Here is a 21,936-nt window from a genome sequence, read left to right on the forward strand (position 1 = left end):
CCTCCACACTCCTTGCCATTGTGTTCAGCCTCATCATAGGTCCAGGTTCAGCCTCATCAGGGGTCGAAAAGCACAGAATCGACTATGTGTGGAAACCTCTGAAACCATGAGCCAAAACAAACCTTTCCTCTTTTGAGTTTGATCTGCCACAGGTGTTTTCTCACAGTAATAGAAAGCTAACACATAAACTCACTGGTAAGACCAGGTTAAGCGAATGAAATGAGAGAATGCAAATTATTTCAACTGACAAAATGATCTGCTAAGCATCTGCTTTCCCCTAAAAGCTGAACCCAGGCACAGTGCAGTGCCAGGTGCATACAATGTTAGCTCACGGTATGCAATTCTATTCCATAGTATCTCTTTACTATCTGTCCCTATGAGAATTTTCAGATAGCATGCAAGATGAACTATTAGAGTCCTTGTTTTTAAAAAAATTTTAACTGACACAAAAAATTATATATTATTGATCATGTACAACATGTTTTGAAATACATATATACTGAGCTAATTAACATATGTGTCACCTCACATCCTTATCAATTTTTTGCAGTAAGAACATCTAAAATGTATCCTCAGCAATATTTCAGAATATACTGTCCTTGGTAACCATGGCACATTCTAGAACTGATCCTTTGAATTTATTTTTCTTGTCCCAACATCTCTTCAAAACCAGACCCTTCCAACTTCCAGTAACACACTACTCTCTACTTACATGAGCTCAACATTTTTGGATTCCACATATAACGAGATCATGCAGTATTTATCCTTCTATGCCTGGCTTATTTAACACAGTGTCCCTCATGCTTGTTTGTGTTGCTGCAGGTGGTATCACTGCCCTCTTTCTTAGAGATGGATAGCATTCAGTTGTGTATACGTATAATTTTTTTAATCCATTAGTCTGTTATGAGTACTGCAGTGAACACAGGAGTGCAGGTATCTCTAAGACACAGAGTTTGTTTCCTTGGGAATATACCCAAGAGTGGCTCTGCGGGGTCTGCTGAGCCCTTGTTATAATCAGAGCAGAGAAGCGGAAATACAGACAATGGCAAGGAACAGTTCGTTAGACCTAAAAGTACTACCATTAACTGAGGCTGGACAATAATTTTTTTTTTTCAGTACTGGGGATTGAACCAAGGCCTTGCACTTGTAGCTACTCTATTGGTGAGCCACATCCCCAGCTTTTTTTTTCTTTTTTTAATATAGATCGCCCAGGTTGGCCTTGAACTGCCTCTCCTTCCATAGTGACTGGGATTATAGGTATGTGCCATCATGCCTGACTGGGTTGCTTTTTTTTTTTTTTTTTCTTCCCTCTTTCTCTTTCTTTTTTTGAGGCAGGGTCTTTCTGTGTAGTCCAGTTCAGGCTGGCCTTGAACTCACTATGGAGCTCAGGCTGGCCTCAAACTTGTGATCCTCCCACCTCAGCTTCCGAAGTGCTAGGATTACAGGTATGTACCACCACACCCAGCTCTGGGCTATCGCTACTAGTGAGCAGTAGTAAGAACACTACTATCCCTAATTTTATCTCATTGTACGTATTCAAAATAATCTGAAATACTGCATCAGTTTCTAACAAGAAATTTTAAAACCTCAACTGGGATATAATTTCAGCAAACAAAAGGCTAAATTTTTTTTTGTTGCACAACAAGTACTATATATGGTCCTCCTTGTGCTCAGATACTTTACAAAATTCAGTTTTAAATCAGACAGTAACCCCGGAACTCTGGAAGGCTGGAGCAAGAGGAAACCAAATTGGGAGTCACCCTGTGCACTTTAGTGAGACCTTGCCTGAACAGCAACAAAAAGCTGTGGACATAGCTCAGTGTGAAGCCCTGGGGTTCAACATCCGGTTCAAACAAAACAAAACCAAACCCCATAAAACTGAGATCATCATATAGAAGAGCCTTCAAAGGATTCGTTTCATTGATGGTTTGAGCAAACTTTATAACAATCCCATCTCTGCATAAGGTGGTGAGCCCTGTGTGCTTCGATGCATGCTGGCGGATGCATACTGGTGCTTTAAACATGCAGCTGTGTTTTACCAAGGGGAAGTAAGACTGCCTCTGCACTGGATGCTGCGCTGAGATTTCTACCACGGAGTAGTGAGAACAGCAGATCCCTCCTAGGATTCTGAGCCTTGAGTATGAATCCTAACAAGTTTACTGCCCAGGTAGGAGACGGGACTGTCAATTCGATGCTTGAAGAATAGCTCTGAACACAGGCCAGGGTGAAAGCCAACGTCTCTGCTGGCTCTCCAGGGCTGTCCACCCACAAAGAGGGCTCAGACCTTCCAGCCTACTCTATGCGGCAGGAACCAAGGGCCAGCACTTTCCCAGGCTGAGCTCTCAATCAGGGCACGGGCTCCTCAATGTGACCCTTCTAAAAGAGGGCCAACTCAGTTCTAACAGAAGATCAGAGAGCCTCAGCAACCCAGGCTTCCCAAATCTTGCCCCAACCACGTTTCAGCTTTACTATGCCGCTTCTTTGATAAGCCTTACTTTTGGCCGGGACATAGAAGAACACGGGATCTGTCCATGACCCATTCCCAGAGAGCGAGGTAGCCTGAATCCGGGCTGTATAGTTCCCTGGGTTTAGCCGGTTGAGCTTGGCCCCTCCATACTTCCTGTATTCCTGTCTGGACACACATTCTCGCTGGTCCTAGGAGAAACAGAACATATGTGTCAATTTCCTACAAACATGGGGGACAACTGGCACCTGCCAGCTCAAGACACTGGTGATACCTGGTACCCAACCTTGGGCCACCCCAAGAATGATCCCAGTTGGTGAAAAAGGGGAAGAAAACCAAGTCTCCTAAGTCCTTAGTCACTTAAAACACACCCAAAACTTGCAATCATTTTTATAAGGGAATAGAACTCTGGAAGAATTAGAAGTTACTAAGGCTGATGTGGCCTATGTGGGGACATCAAACTCTACAACACATCCTTTAGAAGGGTAAGAAGCAGTGCAGTTCCCTGCATGCTCCGGAGCACTGTTCGGAGAGCATGGGGCTGCTCAAAAAGCCCCAGTTCTCACTCACTCACTGCCTTATTGTCGGAGGTTAAGCTAATCAGGAAGTAACCTGTGTTACACTGTGCTGTGCCGTGCCGTGCTATGCTAAGACTAATGGATATGCATGCAGCCACAGACCCCAGCCCCAGTCATACCTCAATTTGTGATCCATATTTTATTTCGTACATTAGAATCAGTCCATTGGGGTTCTCAGGTTCTGGCCACTTCAAAAAGATGGAGTTTTCAGGCCTTGACTCCCATGTTACAGGGCCAGGAATGTCATCTGCTCCTTCTGTTAAACAATTTACAAAAGTGACAAAGTTGGATTCGGATCAAAGGAAGGAAGTCAAATGCAAGGCTAAGCTGAGAATTACCCTACCCTAAATGCACGCCTACTGGACTGTCGATGGTGACCACAGGGGGAATCCTGAGCTGGATCTACCCACAGACTTGCCTGTCTCAATATATCACAGTATCCTCCCTTCTGCCTGGCCCTGACCAGGAAAGCCTGTGACCAAGCACAACAGGAAATCCCTGGCATCCTAAGTATCTTTCTTCTTCTATGCTGCTTCTATTACTTGCAGAAAGAACCCATTTAATACTGCAGCATTGAATGAAGGTGCCAAAAAAACTGGAGCGGTACACAGGACTTCCAGTTTGTGACATGGATCCTCTGCAGTCCACTTCCACACAAAGCAGCTGCAATTCCTACGTGGGTGTGCGAGATGGTCACAACACCAGCCTGCGAGCAAGCTGCTCAGCAAGTAAGCTTTCTCTCCCCTGGCCACAGTTCCTCCCGGAGGTAGTCTCGAGGAGGGTGCTAAGGCTTAGATCTACAAAGTCCCGTAAAACTCTCATGCACCAGGAGGTGGGCTTCTGGAAGGTGACTGGATCACAGGGATGCTATACTCATCCGTGGGTTCATCCGCTAGGGAGCTGAGTAGCTGAGGGCACCGTTGGGAGGTGGGGTCTGGTTAGAGGCAGGTCACTAGGGGCATGACCTGCATGGGTATGTCCCCTTTCTCGGCTACCTCTTTTTCTCTCTGCTTCCTGACCACCATGATGTGAGCAACTCTTGTCTGTGGCAGGCCCTTTCACCATGCCATTTCTGGATTTGAGCCTTCCAACGATGGACTGAAGTTTCTAAAACTGAGACAAAATAAACCTCTCATCTAAGTTGTGGGTGTTGAGTATTATGTCTCAGAAACAAGCAAGTGACTAAGACAGAGTCACTTGAATGAAAGCAGCTACAATAATCTGGTTCTAAAGTGTCACCCAAAGGCCTGGTCCTCCGCTTGTGGTAGAACCAGGAGGAAGCAGGGCCTGCAGGAAGGTCATTAGGTCACAGGGGTGCCCTTAAAGGCATGTTGAAAACCCAGCCCCTTCTTCTCTTCTTGTTTCCCAGCCTCTATGAGGAGCAGCCTTCAACCCACCACAAACTCTTATCGCGATACACAGCTGTGCTACCATAAACCCAAAGCAACTGGGCCAAGTGACCACAGACTGAACCTTCTAAAACCGTGAGCCAAAATAAACACTCCCTCCATGGAAGATGCTCACATCAGTATTCTGTCACAGTGACTGAAAGCTCACTCACACTGCAGGTAACAGGAGGTGATAATGAATCTGTGAGAACCCAAGAAGGAGCAGACTGATTTACCCATGCACAAAGGGAGCAAAGGCTGAAATGCACAATGGAAACCAAGGAGAGGACAGGGGACCCTGCAGGGAGCTCCACAACAGGATCGTGGGCTCTGCTCCCCGGCTGGCTGGTCTATCACGCTGCCTCCCAGTGATGGCACATTCCTCAGTAAGACAGAGTCTAAGACTCTCAACCTGGGTTCCAAGGCTAGCTGGATCACACCATACCTGCAGGCATGGTTCTTGCAAAGACAAAGTTAGATGCACTGCAGCCCAGCTTCTCAGCCTCATGGTTGCAGCTGTGGATGTCAATCCGGTACAAAGTGAAAGGTCGGAGGTTTGAAATGACAGTTCTTTCCTTATTATCTACTCTGCTCTCAAAGAAAGGGTATTCTGTCTCCAGCTCCTCTGGATCTGTGACATTGTAGGTGTCTGCCACCGTAGTGTTCCTGCTTCGGCTGGACATGGTGGTGTTGGCCACTTGCATCACATCTCTCCGCTTCCTTTCGGGCCTGCAAGGAAGAAAGAAGCTTGTAAGCGCTGCGGCTTCTTTTGTCTTCTCTTTGGCCACAGCAAGAGTAACAGGAAAGGAAAATCTCCACCTTGGCTAAACACCACCCAAGAGCAGGGGGGGTTTCCTTTTTCAGTACTTACCCTGCTTTCTCTACCCTGTACCCTGAGAACCAGCATACACACTCCGGCCCTGGCTCCCATAGGGGTTACCTCATTACATCTGTAAGCAAAAAATGCCTCAGCTGATCAGCCAGGCGGGAGTCCTGTTCCATCAGAAGCTGGTGCCATCTCATCACCTCACCGGCCTCATGGTTAAGCATTAAAGGGTTCAAACCTATTCACCACGCACTAAGATTTATTGGGGAGCAGTGTTGCTCAGGCCCCAGAAAGCAGGGACAGAAAGAATTCAAAGACCTGCAGGAGTGACATATTTGATTCCTTCTGAAATAAAGTGAAGATGCCTTGATCTGAGCAGAGAGAATGAGCATGTGCCCCACAGTCCCTCCCTAGGGCTCCTGCTGCTGGACACTCCCTCTTTACCCCAAGCCTGCTGCTTGACAGTGGCCACCTGTGGTCTCCTCAACATCCTGCCCGAGAAGGGAGGAGTCTTTGTCATGGATTCGAGTAGGAGTTTGAACAACAGCTATAGCAACAGTAACAAAAGAGAAGCAAAAGGGAACATACAAAATCCCCAGAGAAGGACACCACCACCCTAACAGGCAGATGAGGGTTTGACCTTCCAATGGCTGCTCTAGTGGGATTTGAAAAACAGGTTTTAGGATCCTCCTCAGCATTGTCCTCCCACTTATATGAACCAAAGAAAATGAACTTGAGGAGTATCCAGACAGGATGAGCGATCTTCAGGTCATGGAAAACTTGGTGGTGAGGCGAGCAGAGGAGAAAATGAAGAGGAAAAGGGAAAGAAAAAGAGGAAGAGGAGGAGCAGCAGCAGCAGTAGTAGCAGCAGGGTGCTGAGGCCACTGGCTTGTGACATGATCTTCTGAATGGGCAAAGACCCAGGAACAAAATGGGATGAACCTCATCTGGCAAGAAAAGTAAGTCCAAGGAGATGAGGAACCAGAATAGGGAAGTAAATCCTTAAACAGGAAGTAAATCTGCATCAGTCTCCCATAAAGAACAGGAGGAGCAAAAGTTCCAAAAGCATTCTTGGAGTCCTGAGAAGGCTCACTGGATGGCTAGCAGGCTTCTTGCTGGCCCCTCGGTCAAGACCTGGAGGGGGAAGATAGGGGTAAGGGGAAGGGCCACTGGCTCCTGATTTGCTTGGCTTGTGGACTCCCCTGCAGATAAAAAGGCCTTTCTTTGTGTAGTGACACTCAGGCACCACCAAAGGCAGAAATGGCACAATACCGAGAAACTCCTCCCAAAAGGTAGAGAAGCAAGGTCAGGAGCAGGCGCGTACTTTTTCACAATGGTGGAGGAGGAAGGGTTAGGAAATGAGGTCAATAATCCACCACCCTCACATCGTGCAAACCAACCAACCCACAAACTACCTTCCTGGAAGGGAAGAACACAAGAAACCACATTTATTGCTAGACAGACCATTTTCAACACATTACCAAGAAATTTCCTGCTTTCCCTTCAAAACAAACACAACATACACTTGTGTTCATAAGTAAGACACTTGCTTGGGTTTGATCCATAGCAAAATAATAACAGTGTTTATCTCTGCCCTAGCCTACCACCACTAACCTGGGGCTAAATCAACCATTAAGTATACTGAACAGGTCACTTATTTGTAGACACCACACTTTTGTAGGTTGCACATCTGCTACCACTAAGTCAGGGACTAGGAGAAGGAAACAACAGAATGTCAGCAGGAAGACAAGGGGTAGAGGAAGCACAATGGCCCATGTGTCATTCTGTGTCAACAGCTAACTCCAAATGGTGTAACCCAGGGCAAACATGACCGCCAGCTTTCCTCACTCCTCTTTGCAACACAACCTACTTCTATTGGAAAACCTTGCACTTTTCAACCTCTGTCAACACTTCAGCTACAAAAACCAAATGATCTGATTCGAACAATAAAGGTGGTAGCCAGGGACAGGGATTTTGTACCACATACTGACTTCAGAAAGCAACTCCACGAACTTTCGCTTTCAACCTACTTTAGACACACACAGCACGCTGGACCATGCAGAAGGAAGGAAATCCGATGTAGGTGGTTTTCACCTTCAAGTAAATTGTTCTGAGAATGAAACACATGAAATCGAAGTAGCTTTTGGACAATTTAGCTATAAAACAACAAAAAAGAGACTGCATGATTCAGTTATTCTGCATGCTCATTTCTGTGAATTTGTCAGAACTTGTATGGACATCAGATGTAAGGCTTAGTAGGAGGCAAACAAAAAACAGCAAGTTCTTAATAAACTGTGGCCTCTCATCATGGACCAAATATGATATCTATGTTCATACCACACTAAGAAAGAGCTTCCAAACAGGATTTGTTTCAAGAGAGGAAGTCAGACTGTGGGGATAGACACATTCGTCATGTGGGATATAGCAGACAGGAAACTTATTTTGACCTCAGTAACACAAATTCTGTGCGTTAATAACACTGATGTCAACCACATCACTTAATCCGGTGTTCCACATCTGATGATGAAGAGGTACCATCTGTGGCCAAAACTGCAAGTGAGGGGACCTTTAGCAAAGCTTTTCTGTTGTTTTGAGCCCCAAAGGCTCTTGTGTTAGCAGCCTGGTCCCCAGGGTGGCAGTAAGAAGAGGTGGTAGAATCTTCAGGAAATGGGAGCCACTGGGAGATAATCAGGTAACAGGGCGCTGCTCTCCGGTGGGATTAATGCTGGACTTGGGGAGAAAGTGAGCTGTTCTCCTGAGAGTGGGTTCTTATAAAAGAGCAAGGCAAACTCCTGAGTCTCTCTGGCGTCTTGCCTGTCTGGGCTGTCTCCTCTAAGTGCTCTCACCGTGATGCTCTGCCTCATCAACCAGCCCAGGGAGCCCTCACAGAGCAGAGCAGATACTGGCTCCATGCTCTTCAACTTTCGAAGCTGTGAGTTTTACACACTTCCTAGTCTCAGGCATTTTGTAACAGCAACAGAAAATGAACTAATAAAACTTTTCAAATCCTTTGACTTACAACCAGAATCTCTGAGGGTGGCTGGACACCAACAGCGTTTGATTGAGAATGAACAGACAACTTCCTGGAGCTGGCAGGTGTAGCTCAGTGGTAGAATGCTTGCCTAGCATGCATGAGGCCCTATGTTTGATCCTCAGCACCACAACTAAATAAAACAAAAGACAACTGCACGCCAAGCCTGCTAGGGACAGTCTTTACTCATCCATTCCTGTGGCTTCAGCAGCCGCCTCTCATTAAGCCTCTCAGATCACGCTGGAAACGGATGGCATGCCGTGAAAGAAAAGGGCCCTGGTGTCTGAGGATGCAGCCCAAGACCCAAACAGATTCTAGACTAATTAGGATGTGAGAAAGGTCTCCAAACTTCACTGAATTCTGGTTTTCAAGCATCTTTGAGCTCTTTCTGGTCCTTAAAACTTTCAGGTTCCAGGAACCACACATGATATACAGACACGAAGGTAAGAAAACCACAGCACACACTGAAGCTCAGGGCTGACGCTTGAACAGCAGCACTAAGATCTGGTCTGCCAGCCAATGGGAGCTGGCCCAGCAGGCAGAGGCCTCACTGGAATCTGGGCATTGCATTTGTAGCTTAGAAACTGAGAGAGAGAGAAAGAGAAAGAGAGAGAGAAAGAGAGAGAGAGACAGGGACAGAGAGAGAGAGAGAGAGAGAGAGAGAGAGAGAGAGAGAGAAAGAAGGAGGGAGGGAGGGACAGAGGGAGAGGATGAAAGTCATTAAGCAGTGAGTCATTTCATTCGCAAAAGGAAATAGCACCTTCAGTTCTAAAAGACCTTTATTTCCTACTTTACTGATTCTTCAAAGTAAAACTATCTTATTTATTTATTTATTTACTTCATTTTAAAGGAAACAATAAAAACAATGGTATAAAATTTCAAAACAAGATTGTAGGAGAGCAACAATGTTCAGTACATGGTGCATTGTTATGTCAAAGCAGTTGTTCATAATACAAGATACAGGCATGAAAAACTTATCAAGCAGTATAGGCATGTACCTATTCTTTCAATGAGCTAGTAGCCATTAGTAGTATATCTATCTTAACTACCTTTTGTGTGTGTGTGTATGTATATATGTATTTTTTCCTTTTCCCTTCATTCTTTTCTCCTTTCTCCCACTCTAGTTATTCTTTCCTTTTGAGCATTTTCTTTCCATTTCACAATATCTACCATACATTTTGGGTCTTATTTACTCTTTCAGTTTCTAGAACAATTATCATAACAAAATCTTGGAAACAATCCAAATCAACCCAGGAATGGATAAAAAGGATTTTATACAATGGAGTACTATTCAGCCATAAAGAATGACAGGCTTGAGACATTTATAGGAAATGGATGCAACTGGAGTCCATACTTATACATGATATAAATCAGTCTTGCATGTGAAGACTGGCTATGTTTGACCATTTTGCAAATATCATAAAAGACACTTGACAGGGGAAAAGAAAAACTCTAACATCCATTCATCATTATAACCTAAAAAAGTCTTTAAGGACAAAGTCTTTAAATATGCAATAACTACCTGCTGTATACACTTCTGAGGCCTCAGAGAACATGCCGGCTGGAGAGCTGGCAACTGAATACCAAGGGGAAGGGACAGGTGCCTCATGGGCACAGGGCTGGTCGGATCCCAGCCTCCCACCCAGCATTCAGAGGCGAGGCTGCTTCTAGTTCCATAAAGGGAGTCACGGAGCACCAGTCTATGGCCAACTCTTCTCCCTGACATTATCAGGCTGCTTTACTGAGGTTTCCTCCAGTTTTTAAAAAACTATTTGGTTTGCTGTTTTTTTTGTTGCTGTTGCTGTGCTAAGGCAAACTGCTAAAATAAAGAAATCTATTACATAGACTCTTGCCATTTTAACTCTGTGTATATGTGGATTGAACCTAGGGCCTCGCACTTTAGCAGGCAACTGCTCTACTACTGCACTCTACCCCTACCCCTTATAAAATGGTATTCTGAGATGGGGTCTTGCAAAGTTGTCTAGGCTGGCCTCAAACTTGTGATTCTCTTGACTCAGGTGTGCCACCCCACCTAGCCTATTTTTAAGCCTGCAATTTAGCAACATTAATTGCATTGACAACGTGGGATAACTATTACCACTATTTCCAAAACATTTTCATCACCCCGAACAGAAACTCTACCAATTAGAAAATAATTTCCTGTTTTCCTCCCTACCCTATGCCCTGCACCTAGTGCACTCTATTCTATTACACATTTGCCTGTTCTATATATTCCAGATACAGGAAACCATGCAGTACTGACCCGTGTGTATGTGGCCTTGTTCACTTGCATGAGTTCTCAGGGTTCATGCATGTTGCATGTGGCTCCGACTTCGTTCCTATTCATGGCTGAATACTACCCCATTGAATGGCTGTACCTGCTTTTGCTCATCCACTCATCTTCAGATGGAGCCCTGAGTTGTTTTCAGGTTTTTCCTATACAGTGCTGCTACTGAACGCTTCCTTTCCTCCAGTTTTGGTCCCACTTTGCAGCATGTGAGGCTTGAGCGCAGGAGCAGAAAGACTCCTTGAGGCAAAGCCGTTACTTTGGAAAGCTGCCTTCTATGCTGCGTCACAACCTGCTTGTAAAGGGTAACCAGGGGACACTGGACCCCTTTCAAAACTGACCCAGAGTTTTCCTTTCGTATTTCGGTCCCTCTTCTGCCAGGCTGACAGGGGATGCAGGGAAGAGCGGGAAGGGCAAATCCTGGCTTTTCCTTGGGTTCATTTCCCCGAGTGCGGGCGAGTGACTGAAGCCCTCTCAGCCTCAGTTCCTGGGCCCAAGGGGACCCCACCTGCTCTCTGCAGGAGGTGGTGTGACTGAGACAGCAGCGCCCACTAGACCCGTGGCACCCCAAACACGAGCCCTGGCCCCCTTTCCCTCAGGGCTAACTAGCTTCCCCCGGAGCTCTGCTCAACCAAGCTGGAATCCTCTTTTCTTGCTCCTCCTCATGGCTCTGGGTCATGCCCCGCGCCACCCAGTGGACAGAAAAGCAACAGAGCCCACTGCAGTAGCACGGCCTTTCACGGGGTCCAGATACCTCGGCACGAAGATCGAGTTGTGCAGGAAGTTCTCAAACACCTTCCGGTACTCGGCCTCCTCCTTCTCAGCCTGCTTCTCGGCTTCAGTCTTGGGGCAAGCGCAGCAGGGCCCTTTCTCGCCACCACACACTTCAGTCTTAGGATTCTCTGTGACCTCTTCGACGTCAATGGTCCCATCGGCATACTTCCTGATGGGGATTTTGTCTTCTCAGGAAAGAGAAGCCAGAAGGAGAATGGGAGTGAGAGTCAGGCACAACACGCTTGCAAGAACAAAGGAGAGCTGTCGGCACTGTTAATTAAGAAGGTGGCTGCTTTCCAAGCCATGAAATTACACTTTTACCGAACAGGTGTGATACTGGGGCTCAGGTGCACTCAGAGGCTGGGCAGGGGCAGTTTCAGGCGCCACCTGGCAGCTGCGCGTCCTCACCTTTGGAGCAGTAATTGTGCCGGTACAGGTAGCCGTCCTGAGGCTGCCGCTGCCAGCGCACGATGTAATAACTCAGGTTCCCATTGGGCAGAGACGGAGGGTTCCACTTCACAATGAGCTGAGAAGAAGAGTTTGATGCCGAAAGGACATCCAGCGGAATGGAAGGAACTGGAAAGGAGAACAAAGAACATATCAGAAAATAAATGCATTTAGGGTCAAGGCTATTAGGGACTCAATGTAAATCAACAGGAAGTTGCAAGTATGACCTGGATAAGAAGATAGCAGTAAAAACTGAAATGCAAAGTGAAAACTGAACCTTGCTTTTCCAAGAGTATTAATTTAAATGTCAACATTTCCCTTTATAGCATCTATTCTTGGGTAATCTCTGTGAAAACAAACATAGCTGAGTTTCAAATGGAAAAGGTTTCCCAGGACACAGGCAGGGTTGGAGTAGACAACTTAAAATCTACCATTCATTCAAATCCCTGATTTCTCTCTTTTATTACAAGTGCCATTCTCCACCATGTTTAATTCTGGTGGTTTTACCAAGTGGTGAAACTGACTGACCTAGATTTCACCTGGGATTTCGAATCTCTGGTAAAAATAGTAAGCAGCAGAAGAGAAAGTGGAAGGAGGGTGAGGCTGGCAGAGAGTGTGTGTGTGTGTGTGTGTGTGTGTGTGTGTGTGCACGTGCCCGTGACAGGGATCAGAGGAAAGGCAGTGCAGAGAGCAAGGAAACCCTCCAATCCTATAATCTGCTTCAGCGGATTGACTGAGACATGACTGCAAAGCAGCCTAAAGATGCAAACATGCGTAAGCCCCGATTTTAAGCGGAAGATTCTGTTACTAGCAAAAAGAATATTGATTTATGGGCAAAGCACTATAATCCAATCAACCTTGACTTACTGCTGACACCCAAACTCAAGCCCAGAACTGGCGTTCGCAGAGAGGCAAAATGCATTCTAGGACTACTGAAATCGTGTTCTCACTGGGTTCACGGAAAAGAACCAATTTGGATAGTTTTTCCAAAGTGCAAGAGGAACCTTCACAGTATGCTGAATCAACAGGTTCACCCAAGCTGTTTTTAAAATGTGAAAGGGATAAACACTAGAGAATATAGAACACAGGGATCTGAGCATCTCTAAGGGGTAATACTTTGGGAAAAGGTTATGACTAAGGCTAGCTTTTCCAGAGAAAATACAACCACTTGATCCTTGGCCAATTTACAGTTTCCAGAAATAAGCACTTCAAAATAAAGAGCTTATTCCTAGATATTTCAATGATAGGTGTCACAAAAAACAGAGGCACAGGAACAAGTTATTATCCGTCCCTACCACTTGTCAGGACAGGGCCAAAATGCAGGGAGTGGATTCATTCTGTATAGGGATTGGTTTTCTATCTTTTGGGGGAAGAGAAAGAGGTTTCTTAATAATTTTCCATAGCGAGGAGAAATTCTTACTTTTCTCCAACTTGCTGCAGTGATTGCTGTGCTGTCTGGAGGTGCTGGATGCTCTTGGGGACTATTACCTTGTTCCCAATATCATCTTCCATCTGTCTGTCTCCTGGCTGCCAGGAGTTGAACAGCTCCGCTATACCCTCTCCACCGTGATGTTCTGCCTTACCCTGGACCCAGCAACAAAGAGAGCAAGGGGACCATGGACTGAACCCCTAAAACTACAAGTCAAACTAGATCTTTCGTATTTTAAAATGATTTTTCTAAGGTATTTTGTCAGAGCAAGAGAAAACTAAGACACCATCCTAGCACACTTGGAAGTTTAGGCTCACAGGCACAGAAGAGGGAGACAGATGATGAAAGATGGTACCAAGTCCAAAAACTGAGACAGGAGAAGGTGGGGAAAAACACACACTCCAGGTGTGGTGGGACACACATAGAATCCCAGAATTCCGGGAGGCTGAGGAAGAAAGAATGTAGGCTTGAGCCCAATCTGGGCAACACAGCAAAACCATGTCTCAAAATAAAAAATAAAAAAGGTATGATTGGATTCAATCTCCTGTACCACAAAACAAAAATAATATAGCATTATGCACCCATGAGGAAGACACAACGCACATATCTTACAATTACACTTGTGTCTATACAAGTACAGAGAGCTCACAAAGAAGCAGGGGTTGGCAGGGGCTTGTCTGGTGTGTGGATACCTGAAGCATTGGTGCGAATGTACAAGATTTCACTCTTGGCCCCACGGATGTGGTCGTTCTCTACCATGGTGAGGGTCACAGCCTTGATGTAGACTGCATACTGTGTCCAGGGCTTCAGCCCCTGCAGTAGGATGCCAGGCTGTGCATCCTTGTTGGGAGGCAGGTCCACATCCACCATGTTCCAGCTGTTGGAGCCACAAGCATCCTGCCCATCGTATTCGGTGACATTTTTAAAGGGTCTGAAAGACAATCAACCAAGTGTAGAGAATGTTTTGGGGCTCTGACAGCAAATCTCTTGAGAACCTTCCCTACGAGCTGACCACATCACACTTTCTATAATGGGAATTTCAAGAAAAATGAATAATCAATTAGATTTGTACCAAAGAATAGTATTAAGTAGCTGGACTCTGGAGTTCATCAGTTCAACAGTGCAGAAATGAATACTCTGCCTCAGTAAGAACAAGTTACCAGGATTGAAAATACTGCTCCTTAAGAAGACATGCAAATGCTATTTTTCTCTTCCCTTACCTGTAGCAATTTTTTTCACCATTAAGTAAAAACAAGCAGTCATTTAATACAAACATCAGATTTGATAAAAGATAGCTTTCAGAGAAAACTGACTTTATTGTACAGAAAAAAGAGAAGTAGCTTCTAAAATCTAAGTTGTTCACAGCATATTCTGATGCTTAAGTATCTTGTAATATTCAAATATTTAGTTTCCAGATTGTCTCAGAAACTATCAGCTATGCCTTAGTGAAACTAACAGTCAATGTTGCCAAAGTACCAGCTGGACTTTTAAAGAGAACAGAGAATTTTGTACAGATGCATGGCTAGGTAGGAATTCTACATTCATGGGACGAAAGGGCCACTAATCACTGGCTTCTGAGCCAGACATTACCACGACCTGTCTGCTGTTGTGACAGGAGATCATGAGGGACTCCCACACATACAAACACTGAACGCACAGCAATCCTGTTTCAGCTTTTGTCACTGGCTAGGGTAATTCCAGGACCCTGGCCCAGCAGCGGGAAAGGAGCCAGAGACTTCGCTTGGTGCCTCTGGCCCTTGCTCTGCGGAAGTCAGGCAGCTGGGGCAGAGACATATGCGTGAAGGTGGGATCTGGGTAAGGGATGACTAGGCAGACTGGGGTAATGGCCCAGATGCAGGAGGCACAGGAAGGAGCAGGGAGACCAAGCAGGGCTGCAATCTGGAGAAATACGTTATGCCTGCACAGGCAGGCGAATGTCATCTGATGGCACGGGAAAAGCCCCCGTAGATTGTGGGAGAAGTCATGAAAGGTTGGAGACACAAAAGCTGGCCTCTGCTTCCCTTGTTCGGGGCTCATGACCTTGAGCACTAGCTGGGAGAGGCCAGGGGATAGAGTGACTGCCATCCTAGGGTAACACTCCTATGGGGTATTGCTGACGTAGGGGTTCATGGGTCCAAAAGCTGAAAGAATATTTCAACCAAGTTGTCTGTCATAGTTTAGGACAGTTTGGACTGACTCAATCCTCTAAAAATCCAAGCTTTTCCATGCTTTGGGTTGAATTTATTTAAATATCTCTAATTACTACTGAACAATGAAAAGCCTCAAGCTATCACTTTCCCAGTTACGGCTGACACTGACTGGGATGGAGCCGAGGGATAGCAGGGAAAGGTAGGTGAGGAGGAGGCCGGCCACTCAGCCTGATTCTTCATGGGGTGCCTGCTGACTTCCGTCCAGACAACACCAACATCCAAAGGACTGGGCACTGCTACTCCCAGGCCCACCAGCAGAATATCACCCAGTGCAGAAACTCACGCCTCCTTGTAGTAAACAGTGAAGCTGATGAGATCCCTGTAGTCTGGGGGCCGGTACCGGTGCCAGGTTATCATTATTCGATTCTTCGAGGTGGTGGTGGAGGTGAAACGTAACACGTCGCTTTCACCTGGGGCACAGAGGTACATCCGTAAGTGACAGAGATCTCTGAAAAGACACCTGTCTGAGCGCTACTTCCCTCTTCCCCAAAGATGGCTGGCTGTCCCTGTCTAGATACTGCAGGTAGTATTCTTGTTTTCCACTAGCAACTCAAGTATTGCACTGTGTGATGACCTGAGGGGTTATTTGTTCTAGTTCGGTCATTGCTCTGGCTGTGTGCCCAGGGAATGCGACATGAACTAGGGATCACTCCTTAACCTGAGAGAAGGGGCACTTCAAGGAAGGAGGTGGCCTTCTCTTTCTGTGCCATCCCCAAGACAATGACTACCAAAGGAGGCCCGGTTAAGTGACAGTATACTTTAAGCTGGACCAAGTCTTTTGAGAGGATGGTCCCTGTTCTGCCGGTGTGGGTGTCTGGCTAATCCTGTACAACTACCCAAGGCAGGTACAAGTCTGCAGGTGGGCCACAGGAAGAACTGCTCTTAGTCTGAACTGGAAATAAAACTGGAAAGACATGGGAACTCCTTGGAGGCCTCCAGCTAGAGAAATGGGCTCCACGAAGCTACTGCACTGGCCCAAGCCCTCTGTGCTCCAGAAGAGGGGAGCCCTGGCTGCTGGGGTCCAGCAGAGATGCTGCCCTGGGCCCCTCACGTTCTCTGCACCAGGTTCCACCTGCAGTGAGAACCGAGGAAGGACTGACTGCTGCTGTACTCTTCAGGAGACCCCGAACTCTCTGATCACCTATCCTTTCCCCAGGTCTGCCTGAACCACATCACGCCCCGAGGAGGTAGAGCAGAGAGATGGAAGGCAGTGACACCAAGAAGTCTTCTGTGCCAAAGGTGCTCAACTGAGATCAGGAACATGTTGTAGGTCCTGCTTAAGTGTAATGCTGAGAGGAAACACCAACTGTATTTTCAGAGGAAAATAACGGCAGCTGCTTTCATGACTGACAGAGCAGGCTCACTGACTCTAGGAAGAGAAGCACTTTGAAAATGCTCTGATACGTTTGCTTTTGCTATGGTCTGAACAGGGATGTAGGCAGGGGCTTGGTTAGTGGAGGGGGAAGGCGTTGGCTACACATTCCCCCAACTCTAGCTCGCATGTCTTCCCTTTGAACTCCTCCTGGGCTATGTGAGTTACTACCACACAAATCCAGACACACACAAAACAAGCTGAGGCCAACTGCTAAGCAGTTCACAGATCTGCCTCCATGTGTGTGTGTGTGTGTTCACATATCATCTGTGATCATAAAGTTTATTCTATCTTTAACCTAAAGTCAAGGGTGGAGAGACAACTTGCTTTTACTACCCTAGCCAGCCAAATAAAGCCTCCGCCCTCTTAAAACCAGTTTCCCACACAGAGTTAAATAAAGGAGCAATGCACTCTTGACATCTAAGTCCTAGCATCACAGTGGCAGAATGGGCTGGTTTAAGAGAGGCTGAGCTCCAGGTCTCTGAGACCTTAATGTCAAAGTTGTATCACCAGAACAAGGTTATACTTATATTGCTCAAAATCTAAAAAGCATTATGGACATAAAGATGTAGGCTCACTCCATCTCTCTCTGATGGGGTGGGAGCAGGGAGGTGGCCGAGTGAGAGGGCTGGGGAGCCTGTGGTCCACAAGTTGTTTGCTTGTGGCCCATTCCATGAGACAGAGAGCAGAGTTCACAGGGTTGCAGAGTACTGGTTCTTCCATGACAAGAATCTAACTGCGCCCGTGCAGAAGAAGATGCTGAACTCTGTACTCTGTAAGCACCCATTCAGAGCCTGAAGGGAACCTACTTATCAATGTTGAACACACTCGTACCAGTGCTCGGAACATGCGTCAACAAGAAAACGTCAGGGTCTGCTCCCTATTGGCTGTGAAGATGCACAAAAAAACAAGGGGCTATGACGGCTTGGCAGTCTCTCAAGGGAAACGGGGAGGGGTCTCCTCAGTGAAAACAGGAAAGCCACTGTCCCAGACAGGAGCGAGGCCTGTGGTTATCATGACTGTTGGGCCCACGGTGGACTGAACACTGTCACTCACAAGAGGCTCGCTCGCCGTTGTTCCTGGTGTTTATGTCTCCTTTGCTCTGGCGCCCTTTCGTCCCCGTTACTTCCTCCATGCGGTAAATTTCAGAAACACACAGCTTGGGGTTGAAAGCAAAGTACATTTTCCCTGATTTGATGGTCAGGTTGCGGTGGTCCCAGTCCCACAGCTGCTGCAGGTTCTGGTTGTCCAGGACGTAGAAGGAGTAGTTCCTGGAGGCAAAGAAATCGACACTAGTGCACCTGCCCGTGTCCACAGTCCACACCAGCCTGCCGGCCCAGCCAACACAGTTCCCCCTGCTCTATACTTGGCTCCACAGCCCACTTCCTTTACTGATACAAGAGTTAGTTACTGATGCTGAGCAAGAGCACATAGGTGCTGTTAACCATGGCAACAGCATGAGTCAAGGGCAACATACTGAAATCGATAGGACCTAATTAATTTTATGACCTCTACTTCCAACATATAAAGCTTCTCACACTAGAGGATGTTCCTCAAATCATTCCCTGGAAATGCCTTTGGTTGTTTTTCTCAGAGCCAGGTATGTACTAGGCACTTGAAATCTGTCCACGGGAGAACAGACATGCTCTGCTACCCAACCAGAACAGCTTACATATTTGCTGCAAAGTCTCCCATTATCCTTGGGAGTGAATCCTACTGGTGCCCAATCAGTGGTGCATGATGGGATGGGAGACAGTTGAGGGGTGGGCAGCCCTATGCTGCTTCCTCCTCTACACACATCTTTCATCCTGAGATGCCTTCGCTTTAGTCCCTGCAAGTATGGGGAGGAACGATGCCATCCATATGGTCCTCCTTGTCCCAGGGCTCCCATTTCGGCAGCACGACTCTGTGTACAATTCAGTGGTTCTCCAAATTCTATGTGCATACAGCTTGCTTTCAGAGTACAAAACGCTATACTCAGAGTTTCTGATGCAGAGGTCTGGGGTGGACTGAGAATCTGCATTCCTCACAGCTATCTGGTAATGCTGATGCTGCCAATCCTGGGAACATACTTGGAAAACCACCGGTCCAACAGAAGCTGAGCTCCAGCAGCAAGGTGCTAGAGGCCCAGAGTCCAGCTGGCTGGCCGTGGCTCCTCAACCAGTGCCCATGCTGTCTGCTATAAAGGGGAGATCTGAAGACAGCCAGCCGGGGAAACAATTACCTGTGGCTCCTTGGTATCAGGAGAAACCCCTGTCTGGGGAGGTGAAATAGCATGTAAGTCCAGCTTAGAGATGTGGGAAACAATCCCCGCTGGATGTCTTCTTCCCTGAGTCCCATGAGGAACCAGCAGGCAATGCCATGGCAGATGGTCTGAGTCTGGTGTGTCCATGGGCCTGTTCCCCATGGACCTAGACTCCTTCTCTCATTTGCTCCCCATCCTTGATTTCTTTCTGAGGTTCCCTTAGAACTTAGATTTGGGAAAGCACTTTGAGCTGTTTCTAAGATCCACTCAGACCCAAGCAACAAACAGCCAGGACAAAAGAGAATGCTCAAGTCCTCTTCTGCCCCAGAGGTTATGTCCACTGGGCACCTCTTTGTACCTGCTGGGGGCTTCATCACCCCCAGCCAGGACTCTAACCAGCTGGTCCATCTCCAGCCTGAGTCTTACTTAGAGTGAAGCACAAGCTACTGGTACGGTGTTGCCAAACAATGTTGAACACTTCCTTGGGAATTCAGAACTGGACATTCATCTACAGAAAGGCCATTCCTGAGTTGCACAGCTCAAGGCAAAGACCCTTCATGCTGTTTGTGGCATCCTTTGCTCACTGGTAGAACATCAGGGGCATGAATAGGTGACAGCTGAGCTCCTTGCTGGCTTTAAGAGCCCCAATGTCCAGAGCAGTTACACAGCTGAGGTGGAATCTGCCCTGCCAACCTGAAGCCCCAACGCTCTCTGAGCATGGGCCCCATGCACACAGGCTGGGGTGAGTGTGCCGCCCACAGAGGGGTCAGTGAGTCCCAAGGCAGTGCCTTTGAGCCGAGCCAGGTGCCTCCTCCCAAGCCATCTTCAAGCCTCTGGACACATGTATGTCCCCAAATGATTAGTGAGAACATGAAAGTCAATGCAGCTCTCTCCCTAATACATCCGTGTCCTGGAAAAGGAATCAAAGACATCTTCCAGAAGAGTCTAGATGGTGACACGAGCCTGGTTAGGTCTGCCATCCCTGGGAACGGAGCCCACCCTGGCCCTCTCTCATTGCTGGCCAGGGGCATTCGGTACCGTCCTACAACCGAGGAAGGGTCACAGAGCTGGAAATGGGTTTGTCCTAGCAGAAGGAGTTGTTCGCAGAGCCCTGTTCACAGAGCATGTCCAGCATCTTCGTTAGCACCATGGATCTGGCTGCTCTCTGGCCCCTGAGATGCCCCCAGGGACAAAAATCTCCTTATTGGTAAAGAAATCTCTGGGCTGGGCTTGGAGTAAGAGCTAATTAATCAGGTCAAACTTCACCTCGATCCAGGATGAAGCCTCTTTTAGTAAACTAATTTTACTAGCAGGAAATAGAGCTGCACTGAAAATATCTTCTGAACAAAACATTCTTCTCCCCATGGGAGAAAGCATGAATTATAAATCAGGAATTCGACAATGAATGGCAGGCACACTGAAATTCTGTGTATTTGATTAATCACTTTGAAAAGCAATATTATCTTTTTATAGTAAACACAAACATTTTTCACAACACTGAGAAAGCTGGGAGCCAGGATACCAATATCAATAAAACCTGGGCGCTATGGAGCCTGTGGACGGTAAAGAAAAAAATAAAACCCGTATTGAACAACGATCAAGCCATTCACTAGCTGTCTATCAGTCCTGCTCTTGGTTTTCCAACCCCAGCTTGGGGTTCTGCTCCCACCAAATTTCTTCTGTGATCAGATGATAATTAAGAGAGGGTAAAAGGCAGACACCTTTTACATTTTACATTAAACTTACATTTTTACTGTTTCTTAAAGGAAATGACTATTTAAGGAAATTATTCAGTAAATGTGATTTCTTAACTGTTTCTAAGCTTATAGCCTTTACATTCATAGAATTTTGGGGGTGCTTTATTTTATTAGCTCCCAATGGCTCTACAATGCTCAGGTTTTATGGATATTAGTTTCCTGGCTTCCAGCCCTCTCAATGTTGTAAAAAAAAAAAAAATGTTTCTCTACTTGGATGGGTCCCATCTGCCAATCTGTGCAGACCAACCGGGGTGGGTCTTCCGGAGGGCATGGGTGTGTCATCAGCACGGATTCGTAGCCACTGTGTTACTGTGGCTACCATCTCAGGGCTGACCTCGGAGAGTCAGCAGCAGTGCTCCCCGCTGCAGGAGGCAGAAACAAGGGGAGGCGCAATGGCTGGGGATCTGAGCAGTCCTCAGAGGACAGCTCCTGGTACAGGGCTCACAGCGCTCCAGTCAGGAATCCCAAGAGCAAGTCTATGCCCTCTTCCCACCCCTTGCTCAGTAACAACTCTGGGCCGTGCGTTTGGCTTCTCCCAGGCTGCATTTTCTCAGCTGCAAATGTGAGGGATCTTCCCTGTTCTCTTCTGGTCCCGAGGCCAGTAGGAAGAACTGGATGAGCTACATATAAAAGGGTACTGTGAGCTTTGAATTACCTCACAAAGGTGTGGGATGACCTCTTCTGCTCTCTGAAGTGTCAAAAGTCCCCCAGAACAAAGTGACAGAGAACAGAAAAGTCCTACACCCTGATACATGGGTCCACAGCCCAGGGAGGTAGGAAGGGGCCGTCCCCTCCTTTCAAGCTCTTGCTGACCTCCTGAAAGGAAATCTGCAAATACACACGAGATAATTTCAGTTCATTTCTCCAAGGAGAAACTGCTGCCTACTGACAGCTGTCTCTAGAGGGCATCAGAACCCAGCGCACAGAGTTATGCTCAGTACCAAGCGATCTGCAACTGATCCAGGATGGCCTTTTCACAGATGCCCCCTGCAATCCGGCTGACAGCGGCTGGCTTCACCATGTCCAATCCCCAAATCCAGTACCACACCATCCACTGGGGCTTGGCAAGGGCAGAAATGTCTGCCCAGGTGAAGCCAGGTGCCACACAGATACTCAGAAAATACTTCC

The 21,936-nt window shown here is 46.9% G+C and overlaps 1 protein-coding gene across 2 annotated transcripts in view; it reads right to left on the minus strand.

Moving 5' to 3' along the window:
• The window catches only part of Igf1r (insulin-like growth factor 1 receptor), a 281,571-nt gene that overhangs the window by 28,219 nt on the left and 231,416 nt on the right, over positions 1–21,936 (minus strand). For both annotated transcript variants that reach the window (XM_005381615.2, XM_013512515.1), the window contains 8 exons: positions 17,863–18,077; positions 15,718–15,844; positions 13,917–14,155; positions 11,757–11,924; positions 11,329–11,533; positions 4,876–5,159; positions 3,162–3,298; positions 2,496–2,655 (listed from right to left, as the gene is read on the minus strand). In XM_005381615.2, the coding sequence (XP_005381672.1) occupies positions 2,496–2,655; positions 3,162–3,298; positions 4,876–5,159; positions 11,329–11,533; positions 11,757–11,924; positions 13,917–14,155; positions 15,718–15,844; positions 17,863–18,077 (1,535 nt within the window). The remainder of the gene's footprint in view (positions 1–2,495; positions 2,656–3,161; positions 3,299–4,875; positions 5,160–11,328; positions 11,534–11,756; positions 11,925–13,916; positions 14,156–15,717; positions 15,845–17,862; positions 18,078–21,936) is intronic.

This window comes from Chinchilla lanigera, unplaced genomic scaffold (assembly GCF_000276665.1).
Source record: "Chinchilla lanigera isolate Chin_1 unplaced genomic scaffold, ChiLan1.0 scaffold00015, whole genome shotgun sequence".
Classification (NCBI taxonomy): domain Eukaryota; kingdom Metazoa; phylum Chordata; class Mammalia; order Rodentia; family Chinchillidae; genus Chinchilla; species Chinchilla lanigera.